Source organism: Thamnophis elegans, chromosome 4 (assembly GCF_009769535.1).
Source record: "Thamnophis elegans isolate rThaEle1 chromosome 4, rThaEle1.pri, whole genome shotgun sequence".
NCBI lineage: Eukaryota > Metazoa > Chordata > Lepidosauria > Squamata > Colubridae > Thamnophis > Thamnophis elegans.
The window spans coordinates 139,402,652-139,415,866 of NC_045544.1; the positions used below are offsets into that span (position 1 = coordinate 139,402,652).

General features: G+C 45.7%; 1 protein-coding gene across 1 annotated transcript in view; it reads left to right on the plus strand.

Moving 5' to 3' along the window:
* Positions 1–11,371, plus strand: part of CTNS (cystinosin, lysosomal cystine transporter) — a 33,760-nt gene extending 22,389 nt beyond the window's left edge. The window contains exons 9-11 of the mRNA XM_032216488.1: positions 2,389–2,559; positions 6,378–6,495; positions 10,646–11,371. Of these exons, the coding sequence (XP_032072379.1) occupies positions 2,389–2,559; positions 6,378–6,495; positions 10,646–10,776 (420 nt within the window). The 3' untranslated portion in view covers positions 10,777–11,371. The remainder of the gene's footprint in view (positions 1–2,388; positions 2,560–6,377; positions 6,496–10,645) is intronic.
* Positions 11,372–13,215: the final 1,844 nt, after the last annotated feature.

Sequence of the window (13,215 nt, forward strand, 5' to 3'; positions counted from 1 at the left end):
TCTATTTTTCTATCTTATCTATCTATCTTCATCTATCTATCTATCTATCTCTATTCATCGATCCATCCATCAATCCATCTATCTATCTACCTACCGATCTATCTATATCTAATCTATCATCTATGTCATTCCATCCATCTATCTGCCTGCCTGCCTGCCTGCCTGCCTGCCTGCCTACCTACCTACCTACCTACCTACCTACCTACCTACCTACCTACCTACCTACCTAGATATATCTAATCTGGCATCCATCCATCCATTCATCCACCTTCCTACCCAAGCTTACATCAAGCTCAGAGAGCACCAAGGAGCCCACAGTTCTCCTCCTCTTGCTTCACCTCTTCCCCCCCCCCCTTCTCCTTCTCCTCCACTCCACAAACCCCACTCCCAAATAGCATTGATGATGTCGCCGAGTTTGGTAATGAAATGTCTGCAAGAAAACGGCCAAGCTCAGAGAGCACCAAGGACTCGCCACGAAGTAGCTCCATTTGAGTTTTAAGCCTTTTTCACGGTTAGATTTTGAGACTGTAAAGTTGGACTCGGGGTTCGGGGCCATTAGCTTGTTGCCACCTTTTACAATGAGGCTGGGCAGCCAAGTTTTAAACAGGCACTCCTGGATGGAGCCTGGCCATCGTAAGTTGTGACAATCCACAAAACACTTAACTTCACAAGCTTTTTTTTTTTTTTTTGAAGTGGCTGTTAAGCAGACACTTGGTTGTAACTGTAGCTTAACACACCTCTCATTCTTCAAGCTTGACATAAAAATTGAATCACCTCGTCATTTTATTTATTCAGTTTTACTCATTGTGAATCACAGCCACGCCCGTCTGGTTTTCTTCTCTGTGATTCAAGACCTACGGGAAGTTCTGGGAACTGGGAAGGTAGCCCTTAACTGTTCTGACCCAGGCTTCCTTCAAAAGCAAGAAGCAGAGTCTGGGTCCCGGAAAAACCCCTTTTATTTACACGACTGTGAATTCCTTTCGTTCACAGCCCGCCAGGCTTAGCAAAGAGTCTTTTTGAGGAATGTTTATCCACACGCACCTTATCTCGCTTGGAGAGCTGCCAGATAACTAATTTCCAAACGCAGGGCAAGGAGTCTCTTAAAGTCGCAAACAGAACTTTCCACTCTTTTTAAAAGAAGGATAAAGTTTACTCCTCAGTTATTCTTACTAGGTATATGTACTGACTTTACAGTGCTAGAGACTAACTTGATTCTGCACCTAATAACGGCAGCAAGACTGTTGGTGGCGCAATACTGGAAGAAGGAAGACTTGCCTACAACTCAAGAATGGACATTGAAAGTTACAAACTTAGCCGAGATGGCTAAAATATCGGCATATCTTAAAGATCACTCAAATGAGAGATATAAACGAGACTGGAAAAAATGGATTGACTATATACAAAATAAATACGGGACCAAGAAATTCCAGTTAGCCTATGCTTAAGATCAGAAATGATTTAAATTGTTTAAAGTTAGTTCAGCAAGAAGAAGCTAAGGTCAATGTAGAATGTTATTATTTTCTTTATTTCTTTTTTTCTCAATAGATTTTAGACTGTTAAAAATCCATACCGTGTACGGGTTCTGGGAAGTCGGGGGGGGGGGAAGGAGGAGGGGGGTTGGGGGGGAGGGAGGGAGGGGTATGCATTAGGCTAGACAAGAATTTGGTGGTAAACTAGAATTATTTTGACATACAAAAAATTGTACTTCGATGTTTTACTGATTGAGGAATGATGAAATGTTTGTCTTAAAAGAAATAAAACTTTTTTGAATAAAATAAAAAATAAAAAAAAATAAAATAAAAAGGAAGAACTTTCCACTCTTGAAACGACCGAAAGGACGAATTGTTTCCTGCAAAAAGCCCCCTCCCCATTCGCTCCTCTTCTGTTTCCTATGGGAGGGGCCAATCACCTCCAAGGTGTGGCTTTACCCCTAAGTCGTCCCTGCTTCCTTAGTTGTTCTTGTCTTCTGGCAGGTCTGCGCATGCGCAAACACTGGGAACAGGCTTTTTTTTCCAGAAAAAAATGAGGCATGCAGAGGGTTTGGGAGTGCAAAAACCTTTTTTTAAAAAAAAATTACCTCTTCAAAATCCTGGTGCGTCTTATACTCCGAAGAATACTTGTACTTATAAACAGCTTAGAGATTTTTCAGAAGGAAATTGAGGGTTTGGGGATTGTGCAGGATTTTGCTCAAATTCAGCAGGGCTGTTTGGCAGACCCAGAGCATTCCTCTGCCCGCAAACTGCCCCGCCTCAAATTCCTTGGCCGCCCTTGAGTTGACCCATCAATTCCTTGCCTTGATGCCCGCCGCAATCCGATTTGCGTGGCCAAATTGCCGCTGGAAAATGTTGATTCTCTCTTTCTCTCTCTCTCTCTTTATTTCCCCCGCAGAGAGGGACTCAGAAGGTTTCTCTAGTCGCCATTGGGTTCCTGGTTGCGTCGTGGCTGTTCGTCTTCACTACTTTGGCCGTGACGGTCGCCCAACAGATCACCTGGTTGCAATTCTTGTTTTATTTCTCCTACATCAAGCTGGGGATCACTCTCATCAAATACTTCCCCCAGGTGAGCAAAGGACGGATCGTTTTTTTTTTCAGAGACAGGGGAGTCCTCGACCTATGACCACAATGGAGCCCCAAATTTTCTGTTTGTTAAGCGAGACATTTGTTGTGAGTTTTGCCCCATTTTACGACCTCCCTTGCCATTGTTGTTAAGCGAATCACTGCAGTTGTTAAATTAGCAACACGGTTGTTAAGTGACTGCAACCATGTTGTAACTACGAGTCAGTTGTCAGATGTCCAAATTTTGATCATGAGACCATGAAGACGCTGGTAGTCCTTGACGTACAACAATCTATTGTCAGGGTTCCGACAGAGGCCCTAATTAACTCATGAGCCTCGAGTCAAGTTTCAAACGAAATCCAGTTTATTTATTAGGAGCAACTTGTCCGCATGTAACCTAAGGAAGCCAGCACTGACCCCACATAATGTACGGCTCAATATGACCCTGTTTTCTCCTACCTCCCGGGGTGTGTCATAAATCACATTCTCCAAAGAAGCACTTTCCCAGGCTGTAGAAAACACGCCTCTCAGGCTGGCCCTGGTAACTTGAGATCCTGCCTATGGCAACTCAAGAGCAGGCCAAGGATGCCATTACGAGTTGACATCTATTTAGTGACCCTTCAAAGTTACAACAGCACCGAAAAATAACATTTATCACCGTTTTTCATAGGACTGGCAGCATCCCCACGAACACATGATCAAAATTTGGACACTTGGTAACTGGTTCATATTTATAACAATCGCCGTATGCCGGGGTCATGTGATACTCCTTTGCGACTTTTTGGCAAAGCAATATCAACGGGGAATCCAGGCTCACCTAACCAACTTTATTGCTAACCGTGATGGCGCAGTGGTTAGAATACACTATTGCAGGCTAAACTCTGCCCCCAGCCAGGAAGTTCGATTGTGACTCAGCTCGAGGTTGACTCAGCCTGCGGTCCTTCCGAGGTTGGTAAAATGAGGACCCAGATTGTTGCGGGCAAGAGGCTGACTTTGTAAACCACTTAGGGTTATAAAAGCACTGTGAAGCAGTATATAAGTCTAAGTGCTATTGCTTCATTAGGGAGGGAGGGAGAAAAGGAAGGAAGGAAGGAAGGAAAACAAGAAGGAAGGAAGGAAGGAAGATGAGAAGGAAGGAAGGAAGCCCTGGTGACTGAGTGGTTAGAATGCAGTATTGCAGGCAAATTCTGCCCACAGCCAGGAAGTTCGATCCTGACTGGCTCAAGGTTGACTCAGCCTTCCGAGGTCAGTAAACTGAGGACCCAGATTGTTGGAGGCAAGAGGCTGACTCTGTAAACCGCTTAGAGAGGGCTGTAAAGCGGGATATAAGACTAAGTACTATTTCTTCCTTCCTTCCCTCCTTCCTCCCTCCCTCCCTCCCTCCCTCCCTCCCTCCCTCCCTCCCTCCTTCCTTCCTTCCTTCCTTCCTTCCTTGAGCCAAGGTGGCGCAGTGGTAAGAGTGCAGCACTGCAGGCTACTTCAGCTGTCTGCAGTTCGGCTGTTCAAATCTCACCGGCTCAAGGTTGACTCAGCCTTCCATCCTTCCGAGGTGGGTGAAATGAGGACCCGGATTGTTGTTGGGGGCGATATGCTGACTCTGTAAACCGCTTAGAGAGGGCTGAAAGCCCTATGAAGCGGTATATAAGTCTAACTGCTATTGCTATTGCTTCCTTCTGCCCACTGCCAGGAAGTTCGATCCTGACTGGGTCAAGGTTGACTCAGCCTTCCATCCTTCCAAGATTGGTAAAATGAGGACCCGGATTATTGGGGGCAAGAGGCTGACTCTGTAAACCACTTAGAGCTGTAAAGCACTATGAAGTGGTATGTAAATGCAATTGCTAGGGAAGAGAAAGGAAGCGGGGAAGAAGGAAGGAAGGAAGGAAGGAGGAAGGAAGGAAGGAAGGAAGGAAGGAAGGAAGGGCTATTACTACTAACCTAACAACTGTAGTCATTCACTTAACAATGGTGGCAAGAAATATGGTAAAATGAGGCCGAACTCACTCAGAAACTGTCTCGCTTAACAATGAAAATTTTGGGTTCAATTGTGGTCAGAAGTGGAGGATGTAGCTCTCTTGCTTCTTCATTATATATATATTGAAGAAGCAAGAGAGCTACATATTTTATATATATTCTTTTTATTAAAAAAAAAACACATACAAAACAAAAGCAAGAAGAAAAAACAACTTTCCTCCATTTCATCAAGCATGTCATTTGGTTACACGTTTTTGTGCATCAATTCTTAACATTAAAAATAACATCACTGGTTTTGCATTAAACATAACTGAATATTTCACTGTCGTTGAGCATTGTGTGTTCAAATTACCATTAATACTCTTTCATTTGTAACAATCCTTATTTCCTTGAATTCATAATTATTTGTATTTGTATTTATTTGTCTTGTATGCCGCCCACTCCCGAAGGACTCTGGGCGGCTCACAATAGACAAGGGAAGGGGGAAAAACTAGACAAAGACAACACTTTAAAAACAAAAACCGCGACATTCACAATTTCCGTGGGGCTGGATGTTTCACAGCCCCCTGCCCCCCGGCCTGCTGGAGCAGCCAGGACTTGGTGGCTTTGCGGAAGGCCGGGAGGGTAGTAAGGGTCCGGATCTCCACGGGGAGGTCGTTCCAGAGGGCTGGAGCTGCAACAGAGAAGGCTCTCCCCTGGGGAGTCGCCAGCCGACATTGGCTGGCAGATGGAATCCGGAGGAGACCTAACCTGTGAGATCTAATCGGTCTAAGGGAGGTAATCGGCAGGAGGCGGTCTCTCAGGTACCCAGGTCCGATGCCATGTAGGGCTTTATAGGTAACGACCAGCACCTTATCTATCAAATAACAATAAATCTTGAAAGTATTATAATATCACCTATCTCTAGAGAGAAAAAGCAGAGATTGGAACAAAAAATTCCCATTAATTTACAATATACATTTATATTTCAATTGGCCATAATGTCACCAATCATCCACAGCTCCAAGAATAATTTTCCATTATTAATTATTAATCCACATAGTGGTTAAGTATTTCAATTCATATATGTATCAATTGTTCATTACATCATCATTGGTCCATTTAATTAATATAGAGAGATCTTTCTAATATAAAATGGTCACTACCTACAATTATACCAAAATGTTCAAATCATCCCACTCTTATACATTGGATTCATTATTGTCCTTGCTCTATATCAGTGGTTCCCAAACTTGGCAACTTTAAGACTTGTGGACTTCAACTCCCAGAATTCTCCAGCCAGCTTTGCTTAAAGTCTTAAAGTTGCCAAGTTTGGGAACCACTGCTCTATATCATAACAAGAAAAACTCTCTTGCTTCTGACGCATTGTGGGACATTGCAGAGGACAAGATGCTGACTTGTTTGAAGTCTTGGTTGTGGAAGAGCGCTCCTTTTCCTACTTATATACACATACAATAGCAGAGTTGGAAGGGACCTTGGTGGTCTTCTAGTCCAACCCCTAGGCAGGAAACCCTATACCGTTCCAGACCAATGGCTATCCAGCATCTTCTTAAAGACTTCCAGTGTTGGGGCATTCACAACTTCTGGAGGCAACTTCTGTTCCACTATTTTATTCTATTTTATTCTATTTTGTTATTGTTATTATATTTTCCATCTTCTATTCCATATTTATTCTATGCTACTATTCTATTCTATTCTTATTCTATTTAATTATTATATTCTATTTTCTATTCTATTCTATGCAATAGCAGAGTTGGAAGGGACCTTGGAGGTCTTCTAGTCCAACCCCCTGCCTAGGCAGGAGACCCTACACCTTAACTTATCTGACATCCTGGTCTTTTTTTTTTTAAGGCCTACTTGAACTTCCGCCGGAAGAGCACCAGCGGCTGGAGCATTGGCAACGTCCTGCTGGACTTCACCGGCGGGGCCTTCAGTCTCATCCAGATGTTCCTTCAATCCTACAACAACGGTAAGAGCGGCCCGCTGGGTCAGACAAGTGGGAGGTGACATACAGCTAGTCCTCGATTTATGTCCATCACTCCAAGAGGGATCTTGGGAGTCCTAGTGGACAAGCATTTAAATAGGAGCCAGCCGTGGGCAGCAGCTGCCAAAAAAGCCAACACAGTTCTAGGCTGCATCAACAGAGGGAGAGAATCAAGATCAGGTGAAGGGTTGATACCACTTTACAAGGCCTTGGTGAGGCCACACTTGAAATATTTGCATTCAGTTTTGGTCTCCACGATGTAGAAAAGATGTGGAGACTCTGGAAAGAGTGCAGAGAAGAGCAAGCAAGAGAATTAGGGGACTGGGGACTAAAACATATGAAGAACGGTTGCAGGAACTGGGCATGTCTAGTTTAATGAAAAGAAGGACCAGGGGAGACATGATAGCAGTCTTCCAATATCTCAGGGGTTGCCACAAAGAAGAGGGAGTCAAGCTATTCTCCAAGGCACCTGAGGGCAGAACAAGAAGCGATGGGTGGAAACTAATCAAGGAGAGAAGCAACTTAGAACTGAGGAGAAATTTCCTGACAGTCAGAACAATGAATCAGTGGAACAGAAGTTGCCTCCAGAAGTTGTGAATGCTCCAATACTGGAAGTCTTTAAGAAGATGCTGGATAGCCATTTGTCTGAAACGGTATAGGGTTTCCTGCCTAGGCAGGGGGTTGGACTAGAAGACCTCCAAGATCCCTTCCAACTCTGCTATTGTATAGAATAGAATAGAAAATAGAATAGAATAATTAAATAGAATAAGAATAGAATAGTAGCATAGAATAAATATGGAATAGAAGACAGAAAATAGAATAACAATAACAAAATAGAATAAAATAGTGGAACAGAAGTTGCCTCCAGAAGTTGTGAATGCCCCAATGCTGGAAGTCTTCAAGAAGATGCTGGACAGCCATTTGTCTGGAACAGTATAGGGTTTCCTACCTAGGCAGGGGATTGGACTAGAAGACCTCCAAGGTCCCTTCCAACTTTGCCATTGTATTGTAAAAGAAAGAGTGCAGAGAAGAGCAACAAAGATGATTAGGGGACTGGAAGGCTAAAACATATGAAGAACGGTTGCAGAAACTGGGGATGTCTAGTTTAATGAAAAGAAGGACCAGGGGAGACATGATAGCAGCCTTCCAATATCTCAGGGGTTGCCACAAAGAAGAGGGAGTCAAACTATTCTCCAAGGCACCTGAGGGCAGAACAAGGAGCAATGGGTGGAAACTAATCAAGGAGAGAAGCAACTTAGAACTGAGGAGAAATTTCCTGACAGTTAGAACAATTAATCAGTGGAACAGAAGTTGCCTCCAGAAGTTGTGAATGCCCCAACACTGGAAGTCTTTAAGAAGATGTTGGATAGCCATTTGTCTGAAATGGTATAGGGTAGTGGTGATTAACTTTTTTTGGCTCCCGTGCCAAAAGTGGGGGAGCGCGGGTGTGTGTGTGTTGTACATGGGTCTGCCATACCCATAATGGTATGCTTGCTACCCCCCCCCCCCACACGCATGCATGCCCGACCAGCGACAAACACCCCCTCCCTCGCTTTTGGCACAGTTGTTTTGTCCTTCCAGAGGCTTTCTAGGAGCCTGGGGAGGGCGAAAACAGTCTCCCTCCCCACCTACCCCCGGATGCCCTCCAGAGGCCTCAGGAGCTTCCCAGAAGGCTCTAGAGGGAGAAAAACGGACCTACGGACAAACCGGAAGTCACTTCAAGGAAGCCTCCAGAGGGCGGTCAGCTGGTCAGCCCATACATGTGCACTGACCAGCTGACAAGGCAGCGTCTCGCGTGCCCTAACAAATGGCTCCGTGTGCCACCTGCGGCACGCATGCCATAGGTTCGCCATCATGCGTATAGGATTTCCTGTCTAGGCAAGAGATTGGACTAGAAGACCTCCAAGGTCCCTTTCAACTCTGTTGCTACCGTGTTTCCCCCAAAATAAGACAGGGTGTTGTTTTCTTTTGCCCCATGAAATATGGCCTTGGGCTTATTATAGGGGAGGGCTTATTGTTTTGGGGTTGCCGGGCAGCTGCTCCCTTGCGAGCGGGCTCCCGAAGAGCCGGACACTGCCTCAGGGGCGAAGCAGCCATGAGGTGACCACGCTCACGAGCAGTCGCCCGGCCAATCTCTTCTCCAGCCGGACAGAGCGCCATTCACTGACCTAGAGGGTATCTCTAAGGCGCCAAGCCATGAGGTGCTCCGCCCGCCCTCCAGCTCCCGCGGCTTGGCACATTAGGGTCAGTGCACGGAGCTCTGCCCGGCTGGAGAGGGGGGTTGTGAGAACGCCTGTTCCGCCCCCAGCAAGCATGCCTCCCAGCCTCACCATGCCCTGGCCTAGCTCTCCCTGCAGGCCGCCGCTGCCGCCGCGATCCAAGCATAACTTCTTCTCCAACTTCCAAACTCCAGAACTCAGCCACCGAGTCTTCCAGCAGCGGCCGCTCTAGGAGTGCGCTCTATGGTTGTGGGCCGGCTGCCAGACAGAGAGTCTTATTTTCGGGGGTGGGCTTATATTTTTGCCCATGCGGAAAATGTGGCAAGGCGTTAGTTTCAGGACAGATCGTATTTTCGGGGAAACACGGTATATACTATTGAGCCCAATATTCTGTTGTTAAGAGACAGTTAAGTTTGTTTTTCCCTGTTTTACAACCTTTCTTACTTTTTTCACCTTTTAAAGTGAATCAGTGCGGTTGTTAAGCTAGCAACGCAGTTGTTCAGTGAATCTGGCTTCCTCCATTGCCTTGGCTTGTCAGGAGGTCGCAAAATGGGATCATATGACCCTGGGACATTGCAACCGTCATAAATAATACGAGCCAGTTGCCAGTTGTCTGAATTTTGATCATGTGACCATGCTGCGATGGTCAGAAGTGAGAAAACTGCTCATAAGTGACTTTTTTCAGGGCAGTTGTAACTTTGAATGGCCACTAAACGAATGGTTTAAGTTGAGGACTACCTGTACTTTGCAACTGAGCCCAAAATTTCGGTTGTTACCAACTTTTTTTGCCACAGTTGTTCAGTGAATCACTACAGTTGTTAAGTTAAGTCACATGGTTGTTAAGTGAATCTGGCTTCCCCCTTGGACTTTGCTTCTCAGAAGGTCGCAAAAGGGGAATCACGTGGCACTGCAACCATCAGAAATAAATGTCAGTGGCCAAAGTCCCAAATTTTGATCACATGTCTGTGGGAAGGCAGCAACGGTTGTAGGTCATTTTTTTCAGTGCCGTTGTAACTTAACAATCTTCTTCTTTAACCGACTCACTGAACAATCGCCTTGCTTAACAATGGAAGTTCTGTTCTCAATTACACTTGCAAGTTGAGGGCAATCTATACTATTTGGTGATGGAGTAATGAAGTTTGTAAATTCCACAGGGAAGCAGTAGAAATTTAAGATATTTAAATTTAGTAGCCAGAGCAATGAGGTTGTTCAGTGAGTCAGACACATAGTTGTGGTTGACCATTTGGAAAGTGCTGGCTTCTGCGTGACACAATTTGCGCTGTGGTTGGTTGCTTTGGTTTGGAGGGAGTGTTTCCCTTTTTCCCCGCCTTTTTCTTCTGTGTGCCGTTTGCTCTGTGATTTACCTCATGATGTTCCCACTGTGTGGATTTACCTCAGGATGCTCCTGCTGCGTGGATTTACCTCAGGATACTCCTGCTGCATGGATTTACCTCAGGATACTCCTGCTGCATGGATTTACCTCAGGATGTTCCTGCTATGTAGATTTTTATCTCAGGATGCTCCTGCTGTGTAGATTTTTACCTCAGGATGCTCCTGCTGTGTCGATTACCTCATGATTGTCCTGCTGTGATTTACCTCATGATGCTCCTGCTGTGTTGATTTACCTCACGATGCTCCTGTTTGCCCAACAATCTGTATACAAAGATGTAAAATACATGTATTTGTATAAAACTACAAGCTCATGTCAGCGTCTCTAATTCCATTTAGACACCAGCTGTGCAATTCCTTGTCAAAATTGTATAGACTCTTCAGTAAAATGCCAAAATCTTTTCATTCCATTGTGAATGATAAAAGTGGAAAATCTATTTATGCTTTTCCAAGTATTTGTTAGTCTCCGTCGGTCAACCCTACTGGTTCTTGCAAGCCATAATTGTCTCTTTCTTCTTATTTTTCAGATGAATGGAAGCTGGTTTTTGGAGACCCCACCAAATTTGGCCTCGGCCTCTTCTCCATCGTCTTCGACATTGTCTTTATGATCCAACATTACTGCTTGTATCGCAACCAAATTTATGATGAGATGGAGTAAAGCCTATCCGAATGTGTCCGTGGCACTGCGAAGCCTTACTCCAAAGAAACCAGGACTGGCAAAATGACTACAACTTGAGTTTCCATTCCACCTTAATTGCAGCAAACCTACTCTGCCCTCTTGTGCCTTCGTGTCTCACAATCTACCAGTGCGGCCTTGCCAAAGTCATCCTCCCCTGACTTTCTTGGATGTGGAGTCCTCAAAAGCTTCCAAAGAAGTCGTCCTTTGCAAGAGAAGAGGATGCTCGTGTTTTGCCCTCCAATTTCTTACGGGAACCCTACATGGAAGGCCTCTTGGCCAGGAAGAACCTGCTTTAGGAGTTTGGTTGGTTACGAGTAAGGGAAAAAGTGGTTGTCATCGGAAGGAGCTTTAAATCGGTTAAACCTGAAGGACTGCTCGTGTGACCTTGGGACTCTGGGTGTCCTCTTTTTTCTTGCGCACAGGGAGAAATGGCTGGAGGATGTTGGACTACCTCGAAAAGCTTTATGTTGGCGTCAAGAAGCATTGAAAAATCTCTTGTAAGAACTTTTGTGTGAAACGGCTGAATACAGGGATCGTTATTATTAAAGTTTTTCTAACAGGTTGTCGATGATGACTTCCTTGTGGTTGCTTGACAAAGGCTCCTTTCAAAGACCCTGTTGGGGGTTCCACCACAAAACCGCGTTCGACTAAAGGGCGCTCGATGAAACCGCGTAGCTGACGTCATCACAGCGCGACAACAACGCGGAGAAAAAAGCACGATGTAAACGCTAAACCTAAAATTAACCCCTAAACCTAAACCTAACCCCCTAAACCTAATCCTAAACCTAACCCCAAACCTAACCCCCCTAAACCTAATCCTAAACCTAACCCCAAACCTAACCCTTAACCTAACCCTAAACCTAACCCTAAACCTAACCCTTAACCTAACGCTAAACCTAATCCTAACCCTTAACCTAATCCTAACCCTTAACCTAACCCTAAACCTAAACCTAACCCTTACCTTAACTTGAATCGGCTTGCTTTCAAAGCGCTATTTAAAGCACCCTTCTTTCTCCGCGCTCGCTGTTGTCGCCCTGTTGATGACGTCAGCGACGCGGTTTCGTCGGGCGCGCTTTAGTCGAGCGCGGTTTTGTCGTGCCACGCCTGTTGGGTTGCCAAAGATTTGAAGGTGTTCAGGACACCCGAGCAAGATTGTGGATCCCTCTGGAAGGGAGCTGTTGAGGCCCGCCAGCGGCCAGCGGAGCTGGCAGCAGAATCGGATAGTCAGGCGGTTGGGGAGGAACATGGGCCAATCCTGGAGGCTGGGGAAGGCTCGGACTAGGGATCTGTGTCAGAGGCAGAAAGGGGGTCAGAGCCATCCCACAGTTACCAGCTGCCTTCAGAATCAGATATCAGTGAGGCAGACCAACAGCTGGAGCCAGTTCCCAGTGTGCGCCTGTGCAGAGTTGCCAGACAAAGGGAACAGCTAAGGAACAAGGGTCGACTTGGGAGTAAAGCCATAGGTAGATGATGAATGGCCCGACCTAGAGGAAATACAAGAGGAGCGAAAGGGGAGTGGAGTTTGCAGGAGACTATTAGTTCAGTCGGTTGTTAGATTCGTTTCCCGAGTGTGAAGACCTGTCCGTGAATCTCAGAGACTCTGTGCCCAGCCTTTCCTTGCACAGCACCTCATTGGGAAAATATGTACATGGCAGCTTTCCAAGCTGGATAAGGTCTGTGGTCATGAATATTCCTTAGAAAGACTGTTTGCTGAATGTGAACGAGAGGAATTCACATTCGTTGAATAAAAGGGGTTTTGTCGGGACCAGGACTCTGCTTCGTAGTTTTTGGGGAAGCCTCAGTCAGAACAGGATCGCAGAGCCCCCGCCTGCAACCATGACAGCTATCTGACCAGGATTGAAGACATGGGTCCGTCCCTTCCCCATTTAAATTGAACTGAGGGGGCTACTTTCAGGGGGAGGGTGCTGCAATTTATGGGGTTCTTGGTGCTCTCAGAGCTGGGTTGTTTTCTTGCAGACGTTTCTTTACCTGTCTAAGTAACAAGATCGGTGTTGGAAGGGAGTGGAGGTTGTGGAGAGGAGGTGGACGACTGTGAGGTCCTCTTGAGTTTGATTGTTTTCTTGCAGATGTTTCATTACCCAACTAGGTAACATCATCAGAGCTAGAAGGGAGAGGGGTTTGTCAGTGTTGGTGTGTGTGTTTCTGGTGGTTCTTTTGATTAGATTTGGATGGATGGATGGATGGATGGATGGATGGATGGATGGATGGATGGATGGATGGATGGATGGATGATGTAGAGTCCTTGATGCTCTCTAAGCTTAGTTGTTTTCTTGGTTAGGTAACTGTTGCGGCCCAGCAGGAGCCGTTGGAGCTGCCACCAGACTCTGACAACGAGGGGCCTATGAGTCAGCTCTGGAGGATGTGGAGGACCCTGCAAAGGGTTCCAACTCTGATCAG